Source organism: Bufo gargarizans, chromosome 3, assembly GCF_014858855.1.
Source record: "Bufo gargarizans isolate SCDJY-AF-19 chromosome 3, ASM1485885v1, whole genome shotgun sequence".
NCBI classification, from domain to species: domain Eukaryota; kingdom Metazoa; phylum Chordata; class Amphibia; order Anura; family Bufonidae; genus Bufo; species Bufo gargarizans.
Window position 1 is genome coordinate 72,780,731 of NC_058082.1, and position 25,698 is coordinate 72,806,428.

General features: G+C 42.3%; 1 protein-coding gene across 11 annotated transcripts in view; it reads right to left on the reverse strand.

The window, feature by feature from the left end:
• NBEA (neurobeachin) overlaps nucleotides 1-25,698 on the reverse strand; it is a 580,876-nt gene that overhangs the window by 388,475 nt on the left and 166,703 nt on the right. For 6 of the 11 annotated variants that reach the window (XM_044287233.1, XM_044287230.1, XM_044287232.1 and 3 more), the window contains exons 14-17: nucleotides 17,611-17,690; nucleotides 15,371-15,433; nucleotides 9,432-9,529; nucleotides 1-93 (exon numbers count right to left, since the gene is read on the reverse strand). In XM_044287233.1, the coding sequence (XP_044143168.1) occupies nucleotides 1-93; nucleotides 9,432-9,529; nucleotides 15,371-15,433; nucleotides 17,611-17,690 (334 nt within the window). Of the gene's footprint in view, nucleotides 94-9,431; nucleotides 9,530-15,370; nucleotides 15,434-17,610; nucleotides 17,691-24,949; nucleotides 25,088-25,698 lie in introns of all 11 variants that reach the window. The other 5 variants (XM_044287226.1, XM_044287225.1, XM_044287224.1 and 2 more) reach the window with 1 other exon arrangement.

Sequence of the window (25,698 nt, forward strand, 5' to 3'; positions counted from 1 at the left end):
TTGTGACCGAGGTGCTTTAGAAAATATCCAAGGACTTTCAGCGCCTGCACTCGGATACTTTCACTTTTAGAGGCTAGTAGCTTATAAATGACCCTGAAAAGACACAAGCGGGAATTTACTGGTGTAACATAAGATAGCAAACAATAAATCAGGTTTTTAATTTAAGCATTTTAGAGAAATTGGTTTTTCCTTTGTCCCTTGCCACTTTCTGTCACACAATAATCCTTATTTTTGCAGACTGCACTCGGGTCACCAAGATTGTGAATAGCCTGACACGTCTTGTTCTGTAGAGATCATTTCATAGTAGTCATCTCATTATCATCACAGGCAGGATTACAATGAAATGTAAACGCCTTAATTATAACACTGGAGGCAGATAACACAGGATCCACCTTTGACTAGGTAAATGGACACAGCTCACCTCCCTCCCCTCCCTGCAGAGGTTACAGCGCATGCTCACAACACAACACATGCTCAAAGAAGTCAACAGGATATTTTTGGACTTCATTTTATTAGGTCCAGGTTCCTATTCGGAGTCAAATCTGCAAACTACAAAAACTAAAAAAAACAACATTATAAAAAACTGTTTATTTCAGTATAAATTTCTAAACTATATTAACTACTACACAAAAAAGAGAAGTCAGCAGTCAGTCTGTAAGCTCCTGGAACAATTATGTAGAAATCCCATCTATTTTTCGATCTGAGGAGAACTACTGAGGGGCATGACGGGGGTACATGGTCTCCATGGTCAATGCAATAAAGCAATCTACATTACGGATCACTATTAATCCTATCCTGAGGACAACCCCTTTAACATTCCTCTTCTCAAATGGGTGTCCCCCCCCCCCCCCCCCTACACAGTCTGGAAGCATTGATTGGACAGTGTCAGACTGAATGGGGACAAACCCCAAGAGCCAGTAGTCTATTTATTCATACATTACTTGGAGGTATAATAGAGGAATGGTGCAATGTAAAGTTTCAAGAATTGTTATTTCATGAAGAAAGTATTTACTGAAGTAAAGGGCAAAATACGTACAAAATATATTTGAATATTTGTAAAAAGAGACATTGATGTATGACCACTAAGCTACATACAGAGTCCATAACGAATGTATGACCACATCAACCTACATACAGGACCGTCCACAGCTAGTGTATGACCACATCAACCTACATACAGCACAGTCCACAGCTAGTGTATGACCACATCAAGCTACATACAGGACAGTCCACAGGTAATGTATGACCACATCAAGCTACATACAGGACAGTCCACAGGTAATGTATGACCACATCAAGCTACATACAGGACAGTCCACAGGTAATGTATGACCACATCAAGCTACATACAGGACAGTCCACAGGTAATGTATGACCACATCAAGCTACATACAGCACAGTCCACAGCTAATGTATGACCACATCAAGCTACATACAGGACAGTCCACAGGTAATGTATGACCACATCAACCTACATACAGGACAGTCCACAGCTAATGTATGACGACATCAAGCTACATACAGGACAGTCCACAGCTAGTGTATGACCACATCAACCTACATACAGGACAGTCCACAGCTAGTGTATGACCACATCAACCTACATACAGGACAGTCCACAGCTAATGTATTTCTGTGACTACTATCCCATGATCAGTTTATTCATTTATTTTTTATCTATACTTGCAGCTTTAAAGGGAACCTGTCACCAGGATTTTGTGTATAGAGCTGAGGACATGGACTGCTAGATGGCCGCTAGCACATCCGCAATACCCAGTCCCCATAGCTCTGTGTGCTTTTATTGTGTAAAAAAAACCCGATTTTATACATATGCAGATTAACCTGAGATGAGTCCTGTATGTGAGATGAGTCAGAGACAGGACTCATCTCAGGTTAATTTGCATATTTATCAAATCGTTTTTTTTACACAATAAAAGCACACAGAGCTATGGGGACTGGGTATTGCGGATGTGCTAGCGGCCATCTAGCAACCCATGTCCTCAGCTCTATACACAAAATCCCGATGACAGGTTCCCTTTAAATACTATAATATGGATATTGTATATATAGATACATGTATGACTTGCCCCTACATGTTTGTAAATTTTCTTTCTTATTGCTAAAAAATTTCTGTTTAATTTTCAATACACTGATTGTATGCTATTATAATTAATAGGCCGTGAACACCGAAACGTTGGCCCTCACAACGGATATCTATTGGTGGCATTTCAAAATAAAAAAAATCTTTTTCACTCATATCAATATTTCGAGTGCCGTGAATTATTTCATATTATTACCGGAGGAAATCTCCATCACTGAGCACCGAAGACATTATATTTAGTAGAGTGCCAGCCATCATTTTTGTTTATTCACAACTAATGTATGACCACATCAAGCTACATACAACACAGTCCACAGCTAATGTATGATGGCATCAAGCTACATACAGGACAGTCCACAGCTAATGTATGACCACATCAACCTACATACAGGACAGTCCACAGCTAATGTATGACCACATCAACCTACACACAGGACAGTCCACAGCTAATGTATGACCACATCAACCTACACACAGGACAGTCCACAGCTAGTGTATGACCATATCAACCTACATACAGGACAGTCCACAGCTAATGTATGACCACATCAACCTACATACAGGACAGTCCACAGCTAATGTATGACCACATCAACCTACATACAGGACAGTCCACAGCTAGTGTATGACCACATCAACCTACATACAGGACAGTCCACAGCTAATGTATGACCATATCAACCTACATACAGGACAGTCCACAGCTAATGTATGATGACATCAAGCTACACACAGGACAGTCCACAGCTAATGTATGACCACATCAAGCTACACACAGGACAGTCCACAGCTAATGTATGACCACATCAACCTACATACAGGACAGTCCACAGCTAGTGTATGACCACATCAACCTACATACAGGACAGTCCACAGCTAATGTATGACCATATCAACCTACATACAGGACAGTCCACAGCTAATGTATGATGACATCAAGCTACACACAGGACAGTCCACAGCTAATGTATGACCACATCAAGCTACACACAGGACAGTCCACAGCTAATGTATGACCACATCAACCTACATACAGGACAGTCCACAGCTAATGTATGACCACATCAACCTACATACAGGACAGTCCACAGCTAATGTATGACGACATCAAGCTACATACAGGACAGTCCACAGCTAGTGTATGACCACATCAACCTACATACAGGACAGTCCACAGCTAGTGTATGACCACATCAACCTACATACAGGACAGTCCACAGCTAATGTATTTCTGTGACTACTATCCCATGATCAGTTTATTCATTTATTTTTTATCTATACTTGCAGCTTTAAAGGGAACCTGTCACCAGGATTTTGTGTATAGAGCTGAGGACATGGACTGCTAGATGGCCGCTAGCACATCCGCAATACCCAGTCCCCATAGCTCTGTGTGCTTTTATTGTGTAAAAAAAACCCGATTTTATACATATGCAGATTAACCTGAGATGAGTCCTGTACGTGAGATGAGTCAGGGACAGGACTCATCTCAGGTTAATTTGCATATTTATCAAATCGTTTTTTTTACACAATAAAAGCACACAGAGCTTTGGGGACTGGGTATTGCGGATGTGCTAGCGGCCATCTAGCAACCCATGTCCTCAGCTCTATACACAAAATCCCGATGACAGGTTCCCTTTAAATACTATAATATGGATATTGTATATATAGATACATGTATGACTTGCCCCTACATGTTTGTAAATTTTCTTTCTTATTGCTAAAAAATTTCTGTTTAATTTTCAATACACTGATTGTATGCTATTATAATTAATAGGCCGTGAACACCGAAACGTTGGCCCTCACAACGGATATCTATTGGTGGCATTTCAAAATAAAAAAAATCTTTTTCACTCATATCAATATTTCGAGTGCCGTGAATTATTTCATATTATTACCGGAGGAAATCTCCATCACTGAGCACCGAAGACATTATATTTAGTAGAGTGCCAGCCATCATTTTTGTTTATTCACAACTAATGTATGACCACATCAAGCTACATACAACACAGTCCACAGCTAATGTATGATGGCATCAAGCTACATACAGGACCGTCCACAGCTAATGTATGACCACATCAACCTACATACAGGACAGTCCACAGCTAATGTATGACCACATCAACCTACACACAGGACAGTCCACAGCTAGTGTATGACCACATCAACCTACACACAGGACAGTCCACAGCTAATGTATGACCACATCAACCTACACACAGGACAGTCCACAGCTAATGTATGACCACATCAACCTACATACAGGACAGTCCACAGCTAGTGTATGACCACATCAACCTACATACAGGACAGTCCACAGCTAATGTATGACCATATCAACCTACATACAGGACAGTCCACAGCTAATGTATGATGACATCAAGCTACACACAGGACAGTCCACAGCTAATGTATGACCACATCAACCTACATACAGGACAGTCCACAGCTAATGTATGACCACATCAACCTACATACAGGACAGTCCACAGCTAATGTATGACCACATCAACCTACATACAGGACAGTCCACAGCTAATGTATGACCACATCAACCTACATACAGGACAGTCCACAGCTAATGTATGATGGCATCAAGCTACATACAGGACAGTCCACAGCTAATGTATGATGGCATCAAGCTACATACAACACAGTCCACAGCTAATGCAAGTACAGAAAATCCAGTTAAGGCTACTTTCATACATGCATTTTTGCTGTCCAGTTTTGAGATCTCAAAGCCACAGCAAAACGCATCCATTTGAATAATACAACTGGCTGCATCCGTTCAGAACGAATCCGGTTGTATTATATTGAAAATGAACATGCCGGATCTGACACTAAAAGCACTGTAAGTCAATGGGTGCCGGATGAGGTTTTTTTTGGTGTCCGAAATAAACGGATCCGGCATAAAAAACGATGTAAGTCAATAGTAATACAACCGGATCCATTCTGAACGGATGCAGCCAGTTGTATTTTTGAAAACGGATGCGTTTTTGCTGTGGTTTTGGCGCACTCCATTCCGGTTTATTCAGTTTTCTCCCCACTGAAAATGAATGGGGAAAAAACTGAAGCGAGATCTCCTCTGCGAGATCTCAAAATCGGTAAGGAAAACGCAGATGTGAAAGTAGCCTCATTCGTTTTTCTCCTGCTAATATTTAACAATGGTAGCAGTGACATAAAGGTTACATAAACTGGGATCTATATACAAAGCCGCAGTGACTGCGCCAAGAATCACAGGCCATTTCCAGAAGAACAGCCTGGCATTATTACATGACACTAACCCTCCTCTCGCTATGTGTGTTTGCAGTGAGCGCCTAATACGTATTGTTTGTACATTTAGATGGCTTTCCGCAGAAGCCCGACAATGGGGTATACGTAAAGCGCTGAAATTCCTCCCACTAATAATTATCTTGATCCACTACAAGAAATAATCGACAACAGCCCAGCACTGTTCTCCCCGACCCACACAACAATCGGGACTTTGTCATACAGGAATGAAACAGACAGAGGTCTATTGTCCCTGAGATTTCAGCAAGTCTGAATTACAGAAAAAGCTTCATTGTCCACGGTCATGAGGAGCTGGCACTGCCACGTAGGTCTTCAGACTTGAGCATCGGCATCCCAGAATCTATGTTTTAGGACATTTCCATGCATAATAAGAACAGAAATAGTTGCTAATTTAATTTAAAATATTCAGATGCATCAAACTGAAGTAACTGTCGACTCCTTACAGCGTCACTTTGTCCTGACCGCAGGACTGTGCTGTTCCTTTGTCCTTCCTACTAGAAATCTATGGAATAAATGGACAACTGAGTGTTCTCATTCCTCTTGTCCATGATGCATGCCATTACCCATTCTGACATAGTCCAATCTGTACTGGCAGATTCAGTGTGTAGGTACACTCTACTGACAAGGGGGAATGGTAATAACTAGTTGTCCATGTATACACTATTTTCCCGGAGGAATAACAGAGGAATAACACCATGTAGTTGTAAAAAGATGCTCCAGATTTATAATTTTGTTTATGGGGAATACAAGTACTAGAACAGACATGTCAGAGAAGCAGGTTTAGAGCTGCTAATGTAAAAGTTGGTCACCTGTTTTAAAGGGGTTATCCAAGACTATAACAGATCTCTCAAGAGTGGGCGACCCGCGGTGGTGATCATACTTACCTGGTCCTCATCACTTGGTTGTCTCCATCGCTCCACAGCCAGCTCTTCATCTCTCTGCTTCGCTGAAATCAACATCCTGTTGACCGGAGGGCACGTGACCGCTGCAGCCAATCTCTGGGATGCATGGGGAGCAGGTCACCGCTGCAACCGCGATTGGCTGCAGTGGCCATGTGCATCCTTATCAACCAGCCATGACCAGGTAAGTATGATCACCACCACGGGTCGACCACTCCAGGAGGTTTGTTATAGTCTTGGAAAACCCCTTTAACGTCTCACATTTTGGCATGGCATTAAAGGGAACCTGGGAGGTCCTCTCTAGTGAAAGACGCTGGTTTCAGCGATCTGTCCCATGAGTGCAACAGACTTTGAGGGCTTGTTAATCTCGCAGCACATGGACAGGAAGGAGTCTGGTGGCGGTGGGCTCCCCCCTGGCCTCCAGTCGCTGATTGACAGATTTCTCCTTATTAACTGTGCATGGGGAGAAGTCAGCTAATGCAGGAGCAATCTGGAGCAATCTTGCATAATACCATTGGACATCTTGCTGACCATCAAGATGAAAACACAAGTTTTCTAAATCTGCTGCACTTTCACACATTAGTGACAGAGCCGTGAATTCAGCGTGTCCGTCACTGCTATGATAAGAAAGCAATATCAGACCTGACCGGTTCATTGAAAGAAATTGCGCTTTCTAAACTGGGAGATCATACAACTTGCCTAAGTGTGACCTAAGCTTCCTCCACAGGCACCGCTCTAAGAAAAAGTTCTTCAAATAGTTTCTAATACAAAACGGTCACCGCTCCAAACTGCAGCAAAAAAAAAAAAAAAAAAGAAAAAGAATCCCTTGAAACACAGCAGGCCGCCTTTAGAGCCATGAAATGTCCTGAACCCTTGAAGGCTGGTATAAAGGAGCTCATTAACATCAGTATTCTCTGCGTGGTTCTGTTCCTTCATTCTGGGATCCAATCAAGTTTTTGGCAAGGAAAATAGAAGGAAAGTCTGACCTCCAATCGTCTTGTGTAAAGCAGCCATAAAGTCAGCAGGTATAACTCAGCGCTGAAACTGGCACCACGGGCGGTACGTGGCTGGCCCGTCACAAGATTTCTTTCATTTAAATGGAGCACCTGTCACAACCGGCATTATGTAACCCTGCGTTCAGCCAGTATTATATAACGCGCTCGCTCTGCTTCATCTCCCCACAGCTTTCATGTTTCAGAGGGGATGTAGGACTTTAGGATGCATTCAATGGGATTCACATGTATTTCTAGACAGGTAAATACATCCGGAGGAATTTATTATCTGTGTTTGCGTACTTTATACCACATTTATCTCATGATGTTTGATAAATGTATCTTTATCTTCAAGGCCTTATTCACATGAACATAAGCCGTCCATGCCCATGCTGTGGACCGAAAATAGCGTTCTGCAATGCATGGGCACCGGCCGTGTGAATCCCGTATTGCGGCGCGGACCCATTGGCTTGATCCTCAATATACGGCAAAAGATAGGACGCGTCTTATCTTTTGCAGTGCAGAGTCATGGACCCAAAAGCCCACGGAATCGCTTCCGATCTGTGCCCCAGCTCCGCATCTTGCGGATTGTAGACCCATTTAAGTCAATATATTGAATTCACACGGCCGGTGCCTTATATTGTGGACCCACCGTTTGCGCTTTGGCCGATATTCATTTAGCGTGTAGGGCAGGGATGGCCAACCTGCGGCTCTACAACTGTTGCAAAACTACAACTCCCAGCGTGCCCAGACTGTCTACAACTATCAGCCTACAGCAGGGCGTGGTGGCAATTGTAGTTTTACAGCAGCTGGAGAGACGCAGGCTGGGTCTCTGAAGCCAGATGCGCTCTTATTGTAAGAGAAGGTTCAAGAAATGATATCTAGAAATATATGGATTTTCACTTATATTCTGAATAAATCTACTTTATCTTTAAAAAAGTGAGAGCAACTACTGTCCACACACAGGTCTCATGCACGTCAGGTCTTCACTCTACATCATCTACAATATCCTGTTGTGCTAATTATGTAGTGGAATTGCCGACCTTGCTGTGGACCTCTAGGCTTTAGGGCCCATGCACACAAACGTATTTTCTTTCTGTGTCCGTTCAATTTATTAATGCTGACTGTTTGCGGAACCATTCATTTGAATGGGTCCGCAAAACAAAAAATACGGAAGTTACTCTGCGTGCATTCCGTTTCCGTATGTCTGCTTCGCAAAGAAATAGAACATGTCCTATTATTGTACGCATCACGGACAAGGATAGGACTGTTCTATTAGGGGCCAGCAAAATATGGAATGCACAGAAACATACATATTTTTTGCAGAACCGTGTTTTGCAGACTGCAAAATACATACGATCGTGTGCATGAGCCCTTACTGTTCTATAGTGAAAACTTGCTGATATCAATGTGTAGCTATGCCTGCAGTCCACAAAGAACTCAAATTCTTGAAGAAAATGCGGCACTGGATAAGATTTCAGTGGAAATTTATCAAAGACCGCCGTTTTACACCTGCCTATAAAATCTCTTGCGCTGGCGGAGGATGTGCCTAATTTCGGACATATTAGGCACACCTTCAGGCAGTCCATGCACCTAAACAGAAACCTACGGCAACTCCGAGTTGCCGCACATTTCCATCTTCATTGACACCGGAAAAAAGGGGTGAATGAAGATAAATGTGCAGGCCCCACTGGTCCCGCCCACTCTTCAGAAAGTGTTGAGGGCAGTGTAGAAACTTCACCTGCTGCAAAATGTTCTGGAAGTGGCTTTTTAAACGTCACAAACATGGGATTTGCAACTTTTTTTTATGCCAGAAAAGTGTGGCGTGAAGAGGAGGGAATGAAAAATTTCCCTCTTCATGACCTACAAATAGGACTGCTTACAATGTGGTCTTCAACAAGATGGCAGCAGAAACTGGTGAGGACAGAATCCAGAAGATTCACGGGGCATGTTTTGGCATGTTCTTCATTATAATTACAGCACACACAATTAGCAGCTAGGCTTTTTTTTTGCCTTGGTGACAGCTCAGGTTCACATCTAAACAAATCATTTTCAGGAAAGCAAATAATGCCATTCCTGTGATTATCCAGCTATGCCGATGCCACAGATAAAAGGAAAATGGTGAATTAATTGATTTGCAGCTTGTCTCACCGTATTCCATTTCGCTGATCAAATGCAGGTATCATCGAGGCGGGATGTTCAGACATTAGTGCCACGAGCAGCTGCAGAACGTCATGAATATTCTCATCCTGTAATGGAAGAAGACACAATCCCAAATGACATGCGTTCTGCTTGCACCAACTTCTGTGCCGCAGAAACGGGAGCAGTTATACATTTCACAGAGATGAATGCTAAATTTCGGCTAACCAAGAAGTTTGGAAATATTTGGGTTCATATATACAAACTAGTGCAAATCATACTTACCACATTCAGGGGTTATTCAGGAATTTAACCACTTCCAGACCGGGCCATTTACCCCCTTCCTGACCAGGCCTAATTTAGCAAATCTGACATATGTCACTTTATGTGGTAATAGCTTTGGAACGCTTTTACTTATCCAAGTCATTCAGAGACTGTGTTCTCGTGACACATTGTACTTCATGTTAATGGTACATTTGAGTCAATATGTTTTACCTTTATTTATAAAAAAAAAAAATCTAAAAGTTAATGATAATTCACCGTTTTCTAAATTTGAATCTCTCTGCTTTTAAGACAGATAGTGATGCCTCATAAAATATTCATCAACATTCCCCATATATCTACTTTATGTGGACATCATTTTGGTAATGTAGTTTTATTTATTTTTTTAGGACGTTAGAATTTTTTAAAGTTATTTTTGACATTTTTAGGAAAATTTCCAAAGTCAACTTTTTTAAGGACCAGTTCAGTTCTCAAGTCACTTTGTGGGGCTTACATAGTGGAAACCCACAATAAATGACCTCATTGTCCAAACTACATCCCTCAAGTTACTCAAAACTGATTTTACTAACTTTGTTAACCCATGTGTTCCACAAGAATTAAAGGAAAATGGAGATGAAATTTCTAAATTTCCCTTTTTGGGCAGATTTTAATCAATTTTTTTCTTTAACACATCGAGTGTTAACAGCCAAACAAAACTCAATATTTATTACCCTGATTCTGCGGTTTACATAAACACCCCACATGTGGTCATAAACTGCTGTAAGGGCACACAGCAGGGCGCAGAAGAAAAGGATGGTTTTTGGAAGGCAGATTTTGCTGAACTGGTTTTTAGATGCCATGTCCCATTTGAAGCCCCCCTGATGTAACCTTACAGTGGAAACTAGGGGATAAGGTGCCAGTTTTATTGGTACTATTTTGGGGTACATATGATTTTTAATTGCTCTATATTACGTTCTTGTGAGGCAAGGTAACCAAAAAATGGCTGTTTTGGCACTGTTTTTATTTTTTACAATATTCATCTGACAGGGTAAATCATGTGCTATTTTTATAGAGCAGGTTGTTACGGACGCAATGATATCAAATATGTCTGCTTTCTTTATTTCAGTTTTACATAATAACGCATTTTTGAAAAAAAATTATGTTTTTGTGTCTCCATTTTCTGAACGCCATATTTATTTTTATTTTTCTGCAATCATCTTGTGCAGGGGCTTGTTTTTTTGCAGGAAGAGTTTTTATTGGTACCATTTTTGGGTAAGTATAGTAGCCCCAGTAACAGGGGAAATACACCCCCCAGAGAGGCTGTACAACAGTATACAGTGCTGTACAGCCTCAGTACACGGCTGATCAAGGTCTATGGATAACCCGTCAGCTCCTGCACTCTCCCGCCCCAGGCCGTCACATGACCACCGGGCCGGGACAGTAAGCGCATAGCGCTTCCTGATCTGTATACACAGCGCTCATTGAGGACAGGTCATCAACATGAGATTGGTGGGGGGGGGGTATAGGGAGTCGCATCAGCTGTTTGAACAGGCCGCCCCCTAGTGAATGCTACTGTCTCTCCACAGCTCACCAAGCACAGCGCCGTACATTGTATAGTGGCTGTGCTTGGGACTGTAGCTCAGTCACATTCACTTGTATGGGGCTGAGCTGCAGCTAGGCCATGTGACCAATGTACGGTGGCATAACTCAGTGAGCGCCGTGGCTTCTTTCGAACAGCTGATTGGCAGGGGTCCTGGGAGGTGGAGACCCATATAGATTCCTGATCTACTCTGAGGATAGGCCATAACTATCAAATTCCTGGATAATCCCTTAAATGGGCAAAGCTGCCAAGCTAGACTCTCAATTGCCCCATGTCGTTTGTGAATATGCCACATTCTCGTGATATGCCACATATCTGATATGTATGCATGGCTGAGAGGCATGAGTATATAAAGATACCCAGACTAATAGATACAAGCTATATTTGCCCCACTTTAGCTCTTACATGGCTAAATGATAAGTATAGCCATTTATCTATTAGGGTCCATTCACACGACTGTATTTCTGGGTCTGCATCCGTGGGTGTGGACCCATTCATTTCAAGGGAGCCAAAAATATGCAGACAATACACCGCGTGCTGCCCGCAACTGTATTTCTGTACTGCAGCCCTGAAGCACCGCTACTGCTACGCCCCAGAGTGCTCAGTACACTCCTCCCTCCCCATGACAGCCAAGAGCTATGCAGGCCCCTCAGTGCTCAAATTACTTAATTTGCATTAAAAAAAAAATAATGATATCTGCACAATACTGCAAGCCTGGTTTAATAGGGTTGATTATACTGACAGAGGCCATTTAGCCACCTTCCTGACCAGCCACAGTTTCCATTTTTAGCACATACTGCAAGTCATTAAAAGCCATAACTTTTTTTCCCATATAACCCATAGACATTCCTTGAGTGTCTTTTTTTCCGTCATTTTCTATTTTAGCATTATTTATTTATTTTAGTTTTATTTATAGCCAGTGTAAACAGGGCGGGCCAGAAGGGTGAAAGGGGAGGGGTTTTCATATGAATAGCGATGAGGGGCCCGGGTACCGGCTGTTTGAACGCTGCCCCTGGGCACCTTCAGACTTAATTTGCATATTGAATAGAAGTGTTTTTTTTTAAGAAAATAAGCGACTGACAGCTAAACAGTAAGTAGCATTCCAATATGGGGACTATAATGCTGATAATGGTGTAAGTGTTCTATAATGGTTAGTATAGGTGAAAGACTTCCTTTAATATATGAAAATGAGCCTCTAGGTGCAACGGGGGCGTTGCCATTACACCTCGAGGCTCTGCTCTCTCTGCAACTGCTGCACCCTCTGGATTTTGATTGACAGGACCAGGCAGTGTAAACATCATCACGTCTGGCCTATTAACCACAGGTTTATACCCCCCTAGTGACCAGGCCCTTTTTTACAAATCGGCACTTCACAATTTTAACGGTTTATTGCTCGGTCATGCAACTTGGCACCCAAATGAATTTTACCTCCTTTTCTTCTCACAAATACAGCTTTCTTTTGGTGGTATTTGATTGCTGCTGAGATTTTTCGTTTTTCTGTTATTAATCAAAAAAGACCGCAATTTCCTCAAAAAAAGCGTATTTGTAACTTTTTCTGGTAAAATTGTTCAAATATAATTACATTTCTATACAAGTTTGTGTCAGAATTTATTGTGCTACATGTCTTTGATTAAAAAAAAAATCCAATAAGTGTATATTTATTGGTTTGCCGCAAAAGTTATAGCGTTTACAAACTATGGTACAAAAATGTGAATTTCTGCATTTTTATGCATCTCTGACTTTCTGAGCACCTGTCATGTTTTTTGAGGTGCTAGAATGCCAGGATAGTATAAATACCCCCCAAATGACCCCATTTTAGAAAGAAGACACCCCAAAGTATTCACGGAGGGGAATGGCGAGTTCATGTATGATTGAATTTTTTTCACAAGTTAGCAGAAAATGACACTTTCCGAGGAAAAAAAATAATAATAAAGTTTCCATTTCTGCTAACTTCTGGCAAAAAAAAAATAAAAAAAAATGCCCCTCAGTGAATACCTTGGGGTGTCTACTTTCCGAAATGGGGTCATTTGTGGGGTGTGTTTACTGTTCTGGCATTTTGGGCGGGGCTAAATTGTGAGCAACCCTGTAAAGCCTAAAGGTACTCGTTGGACTTTCGGCCCCTTTACGCACCTAGGCTGCAAAAAAATGTCACACATGTGGTATCGCCGTACTCAGAAGAAGTAGGGCAATGTGTTTTGGGGTGTATTTTTACATGTACCCATGCTGGGTGAGAGAAATATCTCTGTAAATTGACAACTTTGTATAATTTTTTTTAAAAAGTTGTCATTTACAGAGATATTTCTCTCACCCAGCATGGGTACATGTAAAAATACACCCCAAAACACATTGCCCTACTTCTTCTGAGTACGGCGATACCACATGTGTGACACTTTTTTGCAGCCTAGGTGCGGAAAGGTGCCCAAATTCCAATGAGTACCTTTAGGATTTCACAAGGCATTTTTACGCATTTGGATTCCGTGAGGGGTATGGTGAGTTCATATAAGATTTTATTTTTTGTCACAAGTTAGTGGAATATGAGACTTTGTAAGAAAAAAAACTAAAAACTATTTCCGCTAACTTGTGCCCAAAAAAAAAACTTCTATGAACTCGCCATGCCCCTCAAAAGTGATCTTTATAGCGCCGCAGCGATTTTACGGTGTTTTTGCAGTGATCAGGGAAAAGAAAAAAATTCTGTCACTGCGGTGGGGCGGACTGAACGCAAGTGTGCGCACAAGATCAGGCGAACACTGCGTTTTTTGTAGAGCCTAAGGTGACCCTAATGTACTGATATAGATCTGATTGCGATCAGTCTTGATCACTTACAGATACTATATAGTACTAGTGCTGATTAGTGACAGCGATGATGCTAATCGTGACTGCGGTGCGGTGGGCTGGGCGCTAACTACCTAACAAGTAGCTAACTAACTGGCGGTGATAAGGGACCCTTACAGGGGGGTGATCAGGGAGTTTATATGGGGTGATCAGGGGTTAATAAGGGGTTAATAAGTGACGGGGGGGGGGGTGTAGTGTAGTGTGGTGCTACAGAGCTGCCTGTGTCCTCTGGTGGTCAATCCAAGCAAAAGGGACCACCAGAGGAGCAGGTATATCAGACGCCATTTACAAAATAGCATCTGATATACCTATTTGATTGGTTCTTTTAAAAATCTACAGCCTGCCAGCCAATGATCAGCGCTGGCAGGCTGTAGTTAAACTTGTGAACTGCGCAATCCTGTGAGCGCGCGTTCACAGGAAATCTCAGGTCTCACGAGGATGCCAATAGGCGTCACTCAGACCTGAGAGCGCTTCCGTCCGGACGCCTATCGGCGTTACCGTGACGGCAAGAGGTTAATCAAAGTGCAGAGGGCACGGCAGTTGCAGAGAGCGCAGAGCCACTAGGTGTAATGGCACCGCCCCCATTGCTCCTAGGGGCTCATTTGCATATATAAAACATCATTTTTCTCAGTAATGCGGACACATATTAACATGGGACCAACACAGATGCCTTCAGCTGCCAAGCGCACATGTAACAGGTCAGCCAGTGTCATAGGGACAAATCTGCTGACCGATGCCTTTAAGGGGAGTCTTTGACTAGAAAGGAGCAAAGGAATTGATATCTTGTCTGTGTACCAAACAAAGAGGAGCCTGGGGCCGGGAGCGTTTAGCCTCACCAACAACTACCACAGTACGGAGCTGCTCAGATACTTACCTCTCTCCCACCCCTATTTGCACTGCAGCTCTTTACACTCAGATTGGCTGCTTTGTATAAGCACAAGCCCAGCACACGTTAGCCGGGAAGAGCCGATCTGCATTACACAGCCGGCAATTACCAAGTCATAAACTTGTTTCTCCTGTTAAATTCATATTTAAACATGAAAGTGATTGGCTTATACAGCATTTTACAAGAATTCATTAATTTAAGCTGCTCCTGGTAGACTTTACAGTCAACCGTATACCAGGGACACTAACCAAATAATTGGAAAGCTCTGCTCAGATGGTGCCATATAACTGACATACTTTATACTATTGTGATAAACCTTCAATAATGAACCCGCCGACAACTACACGGACAGGCTAATGATACTGTGCATACCTCATGCATTGTCAGCAGGTAATTTAAAATGCTCTGGAGCTCATCTTCTTTCACCCCTCGATCCTGAAGGGAAAGAAAGAAAAGAATTTTATACACTGTAGGTAACATTTTATGAGACAGAATAATTCAGAGCCTTAATGTTGATCGTCAGAGGAATGAAGGACCAGTGAAATGACATTAATGGGCTGTAAGAGGAGCGGGTCTAGGCTGTGGGAATGGGTCTCAGCTTGGGCAGTAATAATCACAGATGACATCAGTGTCCGTTATGGTGACAGACTTGTGTTTTACGATATAATGGTCAAAAGGAAGGCCAATATATTATGCTCAAAGGGCTTTTCCGTGACTTTAAAATACTGCCAACGTACCCTCTGGATAGGTCACCAGTATCTGATCAGTGGGGGTCCGATGTCCGGGACCACCTCCTGTCAGCTGTTTGAGAAGGCACCGGCACTCGCAGTAGCACCACGGCCTTCTCCCATCTTTTCCTAGGCCAGTGACAACACGTTCATCTGTCATGTGGCCTAGGAGCCGCTCAATCCCATTGAAGTGAATGGGACTGAGCGCGATACCATGCACAGCCACTATCAAACGTATGGAGCTGTGCTTGGTAAGAGCGGAGAAAGCCGTAACGCACACAGGACCGCCGATGCCTTCTCAAACAGCCTATCGGCAGGGGCGAACAGAAACTGATGACCTATCCAAAGGACAGGTCATCAGTATTAAAATTTTGGAAAACCATTTTAATGACTATCCATAATAATCAATCAGATCACAGATCGTCTTGGATGTCCCATGTAAGAGGTGGTTCTAAAACCGAGGTTTTCAGACTTTTTTTATATATCTATTTTTTTTTTTTTTTTTTTTCAGCCTTTTCTGGCTGGTGAGCCACATTTAATTATGCCAGATAGTGCTGGGCTACACAGGATATTAAAAAGGATAAACTATATTAAAGATATCAGATTATTTTTTTTTCCTCTATTGTCAAATGGAGTCTGTTAGCAGGTCTGACCATGCTAAACTGCTAACCACACTAGGTAGGGCCTGAGCAAAGCAGGACAAACATAACTTTTGTGGATCCTTTCTCATCGGGAGTGGTGAGAATATGAAGCTTTATTCTGCTCTTTGAAGTGTTCTGGAGGTGGAGCTTTAATGTGAAGTGCTTAGCTTCAATGTGAGGAGCTCTCTGCATTGAGATGCTTCATAGTCCCTTACCCCTGCTCTGAGTGACAGCTGTAGTGGTCTCCTGGTTGGATGCTATAGCTGTCACTCACAGCAGAAGGAAGGGGCGGTGAAGCAGCTCAAGGCAGAGAGCCCTTCAAAGTGAAGCTCCACTTCCTGGGACCATGAAGAGCAGATTCTGGCTGAATAAATCTTCATATTCACACTACTTCTGAAAATAAAAACTCCACAAAAGGTATGTTTAGCATGGTCAAAACCACTGACAGACATTCTTTAACTGCCAATGGCATAGGTTTTGATTTCAGGGCCAAGCTTCAGTAATACTATGACATTAAGAGTGCACTATGGTGCAACAATATTTAGAGTTGCCTCCAGAGGGAGAGACATTTTGAACATAGTTAAAAGGAATTTGCTGCCATTAAATGTTATTTTAACATAATTCTGAATGAAAGACTAGTTTGTAATTTACTTTCTGTTACAAAAACAACCCAGTTGTGAGATATTCTCTTTTCTTCATTATAACGGTACCCCTGGTGTATATTCTCTATAGTATATGTGTAGGTCCACCTACACAGGAGGACATACATGCTCAATTCCATCCTTCAACTGCCACAAGTTGTATCTACTATTAGAAGCTGTGACCATTACAGGGAGTGAGCTGCAGCAGAAAGGACACACCCTGAGCTGTGATATGGAGAGAGCTGTAGCAGAAAGGGCATATTCTATGAGAATCCCCCACAAACTATGATATGGAAAGAGCGGCAGCAGAAAGGACACACGCCCCTTGAGCTGTCGGTCTGAAGAAAATCTAGCAGAAAAATTTGAGCAATGAATGTGGAGATCTCTGGATCCATGTGAGGTACAGGCTGGTTCTAGCTTTGTTAAAAGGGATTGTCATGTATCATATAATGTCTGATTTTCATCAAGTTGTGGTATAACCCCTTTAAGCATTTCTGTGCAAAACGCCAAGGACATGCTGTCCAGTATCAACCATCCTAACCCTAGTGAAGGTGCAGTAGGTAAGTGACTGATGCATACAATAGCAAGTTCCCATAGTTTACCTTCAGAATGAGTTGCTTCAGGAAAAGCAGCATAAATGCACGCAAGGAAATAATTTCTTTTTGGGAAGGTCTGGAGCCATCTACAATAGAAAAAGTTAAAATGAATACATTATGTTCTGTAGATTAATACATTTACATAAAAATACATGAGGCGCTCACTATTGCAGCTTTCGTACAGGGAACATAATGGGCTGGTCTTGAGTTTATGGAACCCTGTCTCAGATACTGCTGTCGTTCCAAACTACAGTCACAGTTCTAAGAGCCACGATATCACTTCTAATCTCTTAGCATTCCCTGCTTGTGCAGTGTCTGCACAGAACATGCACTGGCGACTTGTTTTCTAGGAAATGAATTTTTTAAAGCAGGCACAGTAACCAAATACAAAATGTACCACCACTCCTTAAGGGTCCATTCACACGTCCGTTTTTTCTTTCCTGATCTGTTCCGTTTTTTGCGGAACAGATCAGGACCAGATCTGGACCCATTCATTTTCAATGGGTCCTGGAAAAAATCGGACAGCACAATGTGTGCTGTCCGTTTCCGTTGTTCCGTTCCGCATGTCCGTTTAAATATAAAACATGTCCTATTCTTTTCCGCAAAATTCGGATCCTGGTACAATACAAAGTCAATGGATCCGCAAAAAACGGAAGATATTCGGATGTCATTCCGTATGTCATCCGTTTTTTGCGGAATCCTGGAAACACATAACAAATTTTTATTTTATTTTTTATTTTTTTCCAATTTTTTTTCAATGAATTCCAAACAACTTTATTTGATTATTGAAATTTATACATGCTTCCGTTTTTTTCGGATCCGCAAAAAACGGATGACATACGGAAACATTTTCAGGAACAACGGATCCGCAAAAAACGGACCGAAAATCGGGATATAGGAAAATACTGACGTGTGAATGTAGCCTAAATGTAATAACGCACAAAGCACCGCATTAGAGAAATTTAGCTGAACTGTTAGTGGGGAGCATCAAGAATTTGTCAATGGCTTCCAATAGCCACCAGCAGGCCTGAAAATACATCTCTGTAGTATAGACCAGGTCACAGAGAGGCTAATGGTAGACCACTAGAAGGAGCATACTGCATACTGTTATACATTGAATCCAACAAGAGGCTGTATGCGGTTAGCTCAAAAACTCCCTCTAGTGGCAGCTGCAGGCAGCTAGCATGTTAACATCTAGATCTAGGTCTATGCAGGCGATTCAGAGCTCTGTATATCAGAACTTTTTACTGTCATAAACTACAGTAAAGAAATAATCAGTTCAGAATGTTTCACCTAAATTAATGATAAAAGATGGAGATTCACTTTAGGATAAAGGTGGGTTCATTGTAAGAACTCAGAGGACAGTCTGGATAAATCACATTATAATCACACACAAGGATTTTCAGTGAGGTGTGTTCATCTTCAACACAGAAAATAAATACACTGCACCGAGAGCTAAGTGTTTGCTGTTTTATTAAATTCACACATATTAGGTTTCCTTGTACACACAGATCCACGGGCTCCAATAGTAAAGGTTCATTCCCTGACAATTTTACAGATATACTTACAGTAGTATATGAAAAAAAACACTCAGCAACCAACTAAGATAGGACTAAACAATTGTTACTACAAGCTATCCATGTGCGCTCTATATGGCAATTTATCCATATGAGCCACATACTGTGAGCTATCCATGTGTACTCTATACTATGAGCTATCATATGTGTGTTATCCACATATAATATACACTAGCTAAGTTCTACATGATTACAAAGCTAATTACTGGTTTATTCACAGGCACAATATAGGATTATAATGAAAACAGTAATATGTATTAGCTTTCTAAGTATAGAAAACCACTCTTCTTAATATTATAAGGTTGTGGCCTGGAGGCAAGTGGTCAGCCTTGCATGTAGATGTCCCAGGTTCAGTTTTTTTCTCCCTCATTTAACCCATAATAGAAGTTATAGCTGTACTATATTGACGATAGAGGTTTTTCTATACTTCGATATGTTGTGGCAGTGAATAAAACAGCAATATGTATTAGCTTTCTAAGCATAGAAAACCTCTATTCTCAAAATAGCAGCAGCAGAAGTTTACATGAAGCTAACCAAAAGGTACCATCAGGAAAAACATCTGATTTGTCTAGCAAGATATGCTAAGTCTATGATTGTGTAAAATCTGGCGCATCTCCTGCCTGCCTCGTCTAGTTTTAAGCAGTCTAAATTTTAAGACACTAACAATAGATCTCTCCCAGTAGGAATATTAAAAATCTAACCCTAGCAACTACAGACACCCAGCAATGTGACTGTACCAATAGCCAAGTACAACCACCCAAATAAAAAGAAACACCTATTCAGTTCTTAGAGGTGATCATTTTATATGTCGCCATCTTATGGTGTTTCTTTTTATCCTCAAAAATATCAAAAAGCTGTCTTTTTTGCCAGATTATTGACAAAGCTTTACAGTCGATATGCAGCAACTGTGCCTGGGATAATTAAAACAGCGACGGTTTGTAGCCTCATTCCATGAGACCAATTTTATGGCCAATTTAACAGGACATACAAATGTCTCAGCAGCGAGTCTTCCAATATCTTCAAACCCCACGTACCAGCTCTAGGGAGCCCTTCTAAGGTCAGCAAAGCATTAAACAAATCTCAAAACTGGCTGGACTTGTAACAAACATGTCAGGGAAAACAAATGCCTTCACCAGAGTCAACGATCCGAGCACAACTTCAGTTAATACGTTACAGCAAAAGGAATTTCTGGGTCTAGAAAGATATATCAGCAAGGTAAAAGGTGATACATCGGATATCATCACTATTACATTTCAAAGAGGACTTCCTGGTACAGCACTGATCACTATGTCCTGCAAGGTGCACCACCATGCGCCACTGTGAATGGAGAGGTGGCGTGGCTTTCTCCATTAACTTCTATGGGACTTATGCGAACAGACAAATAAGTGCACTCAGATATGTCCGTCAATCGGCTAAAAATGTCCATGTAATAATTAACCCTCTAAGGCCCCTAGACATATAAGAGAAAAGTTGGCTGAAACAATCGATTCTGGACGAACTGAACATGCATATGTAGGACGCAGTCAGGAAGCTGACAGCTACTGAAGGTATAAGGCTACTTTCACACTTGCGTTTTTGTTTTCCGATATTGAAATCCGGCAGAGGATCTCAGTACCAGAAAAAAAAATTCTGTTTAGTTCTGAATGGAAAGAGATCCATTCAGGATGTATCAGGATGTCGTCCGTTATGGCAGCATTCCGTTTTGCGACAGGACACAAAACCTCTGCGGTTTTGTGCCTGGTCATTAAAACTGAAAAAAACGTATCTGGTACTGAAAACAATGTAAGTCAATGGTGATGGATCTGTTTGTTTAGGAGCCTAAAAAAACGGGTCAGTCATTGACTTTCAATGTATTAAGTGACATCCGTTTTTTTCCGTTTTGATTTCAAACAACCGCATCCTGATGTGTAAAACCAAAACGGATCTCAATACCGGAATTAACAACGCAAGTGTGAAAGTAGCGTTAGGGGACTAACACTTGGACCCTCACCCAGGCTGTATCTGGGATTGAAGCCAAGCCCCATCTGTTCAGACCCCTCATTCTGTTGACCCACGGTGGGGCTCTGGGTTACTCCCACTAAAGAAATATAGATGACCTAACTTTTTATACCTGGAATATGTCCTTGTGTAGTGAGATATCTGGATCTCCTGAACAAATGTTATGTCTGATATTGCAGTTCCTGTTAGGGTTGCATATACTGTAGCTACCCATAATCCAACAATCGATAAACAGTAATTTACTTTCTGATACAAAAAGGTGCCAGTTGTGAGATATTCTCTTTCGTTCACGCCGTGTCACGATGTCCCTTTATAGTAATGTGCACGTCCACCTACTGAGGTGGTCGTACATGCTCAATTCCATCCTTCAACTGCCCCCAGCCATATCTACTGAAGCTTTGACAAATACAGGAAGAGTGCTAGAGCAGAAGGGCATGCCCCCTGAGCTCCTAGCCTGAAGAGAATCTAGCAGAGCAATAAATGGGGGGCGCTCTGGATCCATGTGGGGTACAGGGCAGAGCCTTCATTCATTCGAATGGCTGACATGTATTCCTACATTTTCCATGCTGCACCCGCTTGCAGGGCAGTGCTAGGGGCGGACTACTCTACCCCTTCGACTGTAACAGATCATCGCTGAGGTGGATGTGTTTAGAAAAGGGGTTGTCAGCCAGAAATAACCCTTTACATACCTGTGCGTGGAAATGAGGAAGGGCAGATAAAGAGAAATCGTTTTAATAGTAAGAGCCATTTATCAGAAAAAACTATGATGCATTATGAAACCGCTCCTAAAACAAATCCATGCCAAAATAAGCAGAAATTACATAAAGATTTGTTGCAAATTTTGCTGCGGATATGCCGTGGATGTCACCCTGGGCATCGCAAAGCGCAAAATCAGCGTTGGAAATCAGCAACATGAATAGACATACAGCAGATTTCAAATACACACCGCAGGTCAGTTTAGGCCACAGATTTTTTTCACAGGGTGTAGATACGAGATCTTAAAATCTCATCCACCTTGTGGGTACTGTAAAGCACTGAGGATCTGCCATGCCCAAATCTGGGCAGGAAAACCTGAGTGTTCAGTCCCATGTGGGACTGCCTCTCCATTACACGTGAAGACCTATCCTGAGAAGGCCATCACTATCTTATTGGTAGAGATCCGACACCCCACCAATCAGCTTTTCCGCAGCAGCTTCAGGGCCAGAAGTTGTCGACGGAACTAAACCGCTCTGTCCATTGTGCAATGGGTGGAAAACGGGCAGCACGGTGGCTCAGTGGTTAGCACTGGTGACTTGCGGCGCTCGGGTTCTGGGGTTGAATCCGACCAAGAACAACATCTGCATGGCGTTTGTAAGTTCTCCCGGTGTTTGTATGGGTTTCTCCGGTTTCCCGATAGGGACCTTAGATTGTGAGCCCCATTGGGGACAGTTGGATGCTCATGTCTGTAAAGTGCTGCAGAATATGTCAGCTGCACTGCTCCTGTTGAAGTGAACGGGATCAGTGCTGAAGTTACCAGCTCCATCCACCAATGCTACTGCAGAACAGCTGATCGGCAGGGTCTGACACCCCGCACCTCTGCCAATCAGATAGTGATGGCCTATCCCGAGGAGTGGACAACCCCTTTAAAGGAAAGCTGTCACACATATTATCTGTCCAGCTTCATCAGTGCACTGAGCATTCACGGGATTATGTAGAGGTAAGTAGTGAGGTTCAGTGGCCAGGAGGGTGTCAATCAAGTCCGCAAGGGTGGATTTGGAGACTGGGCTGCATGACTCTTCAGAATAGTGATGCCACCTCCATGACTCTTCAGTGGTAATTACCATACAATGCAATATTTTATAAATTTTATGTAAAATATAATTTAGCAAAGGAAAGCATCTTTATAATCCTACTCTCATCAAGTATATCGCCCTGGTAAGTCTTTGGGGACTAAAGACTTGTGACAGGCTCCATGTGCCTATACAGTTCCTACCGTACTTTGCCTTGCAATGTCTGGAGGGTGAAAACAGGACAATATCCTGCAGTGGCTTCTTGTGCCTGGGCTTAAAAAGGCAAATAACGGTAAAATATTCTCATAACAGGAACAATTGTGGGAACGTCCTAAGAATGTCAATACGACATTTCCCCAAATTTATCAGCAACAACAATTGCATTGTGTGAGAAGTGAGCGAGCGTCGGGAGGGCAAGGACTGCTCTGCCCTGATACAAGCGGAGGCAGAGGGAAGAAAGCACGGCATTTGTATGCACTGGCAATTGCTCTGGCGGTGGCGGGAGCGGGAGCGCCCGTGATTACCACTGAAGAGATTTATATTTGCTTTTACTTGGAATATCCATTTTACAAGAAATGATGTGCTTGTTTGGCTAAATACGTGAGAGCAGCAGATATGAATCCTGTTATTAGCATAGGCGTTCATCCAAATCCTGAAAGTGAATACAGGTAAAGCGATCAAATCCATCTACATTTGAAACCTGCCTCCAAAGCATGGAAGAAGCCATTTTGTGCATCTGAATGAAAATGGCAGGAATATTATTCTTTAGAAAACATAAGTATTAGTTAAGGTAACGTCATTTTGAAAAGTGAAATTGTGTAAAAGGTGGTCGAGCGTCAAATGTAAGAAAAAATAAAATGTAATCTACCTATAAAAGACAGAAACCTTAAAAGGGTTGTCTACTCCTTTCATATTGATGGCCTATCCCCGGGATATCTTAATGGTGGGGGTTTGATGCACGGCACGCCCCACTGATCAGCTTTTATGGATTGTCGGAACTTCACAGATCCATCTGTTGTGTAGTGGATGGAGCTGGGTACTGAAGCTTCAGTGGAAGCAGTGCCGCTCAATCCACCACACATTGGATGGAGCTGTATCGTTCCAGCACCAGAGCTACTCCAGAAAAGCCAATCACCAGGAGTGCAGGACCTACTGTATCCTAAGGCTAGACCATCAATATAGAAGGAGTGGACAACCACTACCAACATTCATGGTCATGTATTTTAAGACCTTAGTTCAACGACTGAACTGAAAGACCCAAACCTTGGAGCCATTCTGCTCCTACTGTACACTATATCTAAAAGATGACACTCCCTTTAACAGAGCACGGACATTGGGGAATATCCATCTGCCAGCACAATGTGTGAGCATTGCACCAGGACCTCTCCCATGTTCAGCACTGACCCCCCGCCCATATGAGCTAGAACAGAGAGCGGCTCTCATTTTGGTGGAAACAAGCTGCTTTCGCATTACATGGACTAGAATTCATCTTAATGGCATCATGTAATGCCATTTCTAAAGTAAGAATATAACAGCAGGGTGGGGGGGGGGGGGGGTCCATGAGCTTATAGCACTCCGTACAGCATCAGAAACCTTATGTCACGGATTGTAAAAACTCTTCTGAAACACTTCAGACTACATCAACAAAGGGCCCTTTTTCCAAAACAGAATATGGGCCCCTTGTTTTCCACCTGCCAATTTCCTGACAGCGGGGACCAGAAAATCCCCCACAGGTGTGCGGGTCCACTAGTAATTGTGAGGCATGGATGGGGGTGAGCATAGCTCCTTAACTGAGATCTGACAGACAGTAGGGATGACTGGGGATCCTTCAAAGTAAGCAGTAGCCACCTTGTGTTCAAGGCCCCTCTGTGGTTGCATATTTTATGTCCGCCCCTGAACACAACTGAAATAATCAAGAGCCAAAGCCAAACGGTGATACACTGGGAGTAAACTCAGCGACTTGTGTTATGATCAAACCCCTAGCAGCCAATTCTTACTTACCTGAAGTTCTGCAAAGATGACAGGGTTTCTCCTTGCATTGTTTCTCTGGATCATGACTCCTTACATGAATGATCGCTAGGGTGTCATGATCTGGAGGAAACGCTGACATTTCAGGATTTGGGCTTTGGGACATCAACCCTAACACAAGCAAAAAGCATGGTATTATCATTGCCTATGACAAAGTAAGAACCGATGACTGCTCAACACAATTCAGACAGAAGTTTTCTAACGTCAAGCTGTCTGCACAGATAAAAGATCTAGGAGAACAGCCCACGCTTTCATTTCTAAAGACTCATAAGACTAATCTTCACTTTCTGCTTCTTTTATGTTAGGGTTTTTTCCACCCTTCTGTAGGAGGGAAAGCAAACAGCACAACACATTTTTGATACCCAGTATCCCTTGAGCATTACGAAACAATGTAAGATATTTTATTCTCAAAGAAACAACAGCATGTAAGGCAAGACACCAAGAACCGAGCAGATGGCGCTGCTTGCGGATATTAGATGCTCAGGAAAAGGCATGGTATGGCATGTAGAAGATGCACCATGGGTTCACAGCAATTAAGAGGTTCTCCAGTCTTAGACATTTAGTCCAAGAGAAGAAATTCTGCAGGTCGCAGCTACATGGAGGCAAAGTCCATATAGTTACAAAAGTATAAAAAAAATATATATAAATATATATATATATATATATATATATATATATATATATATATATACACACACTTTGTTTGATGAAAACCTCATCAC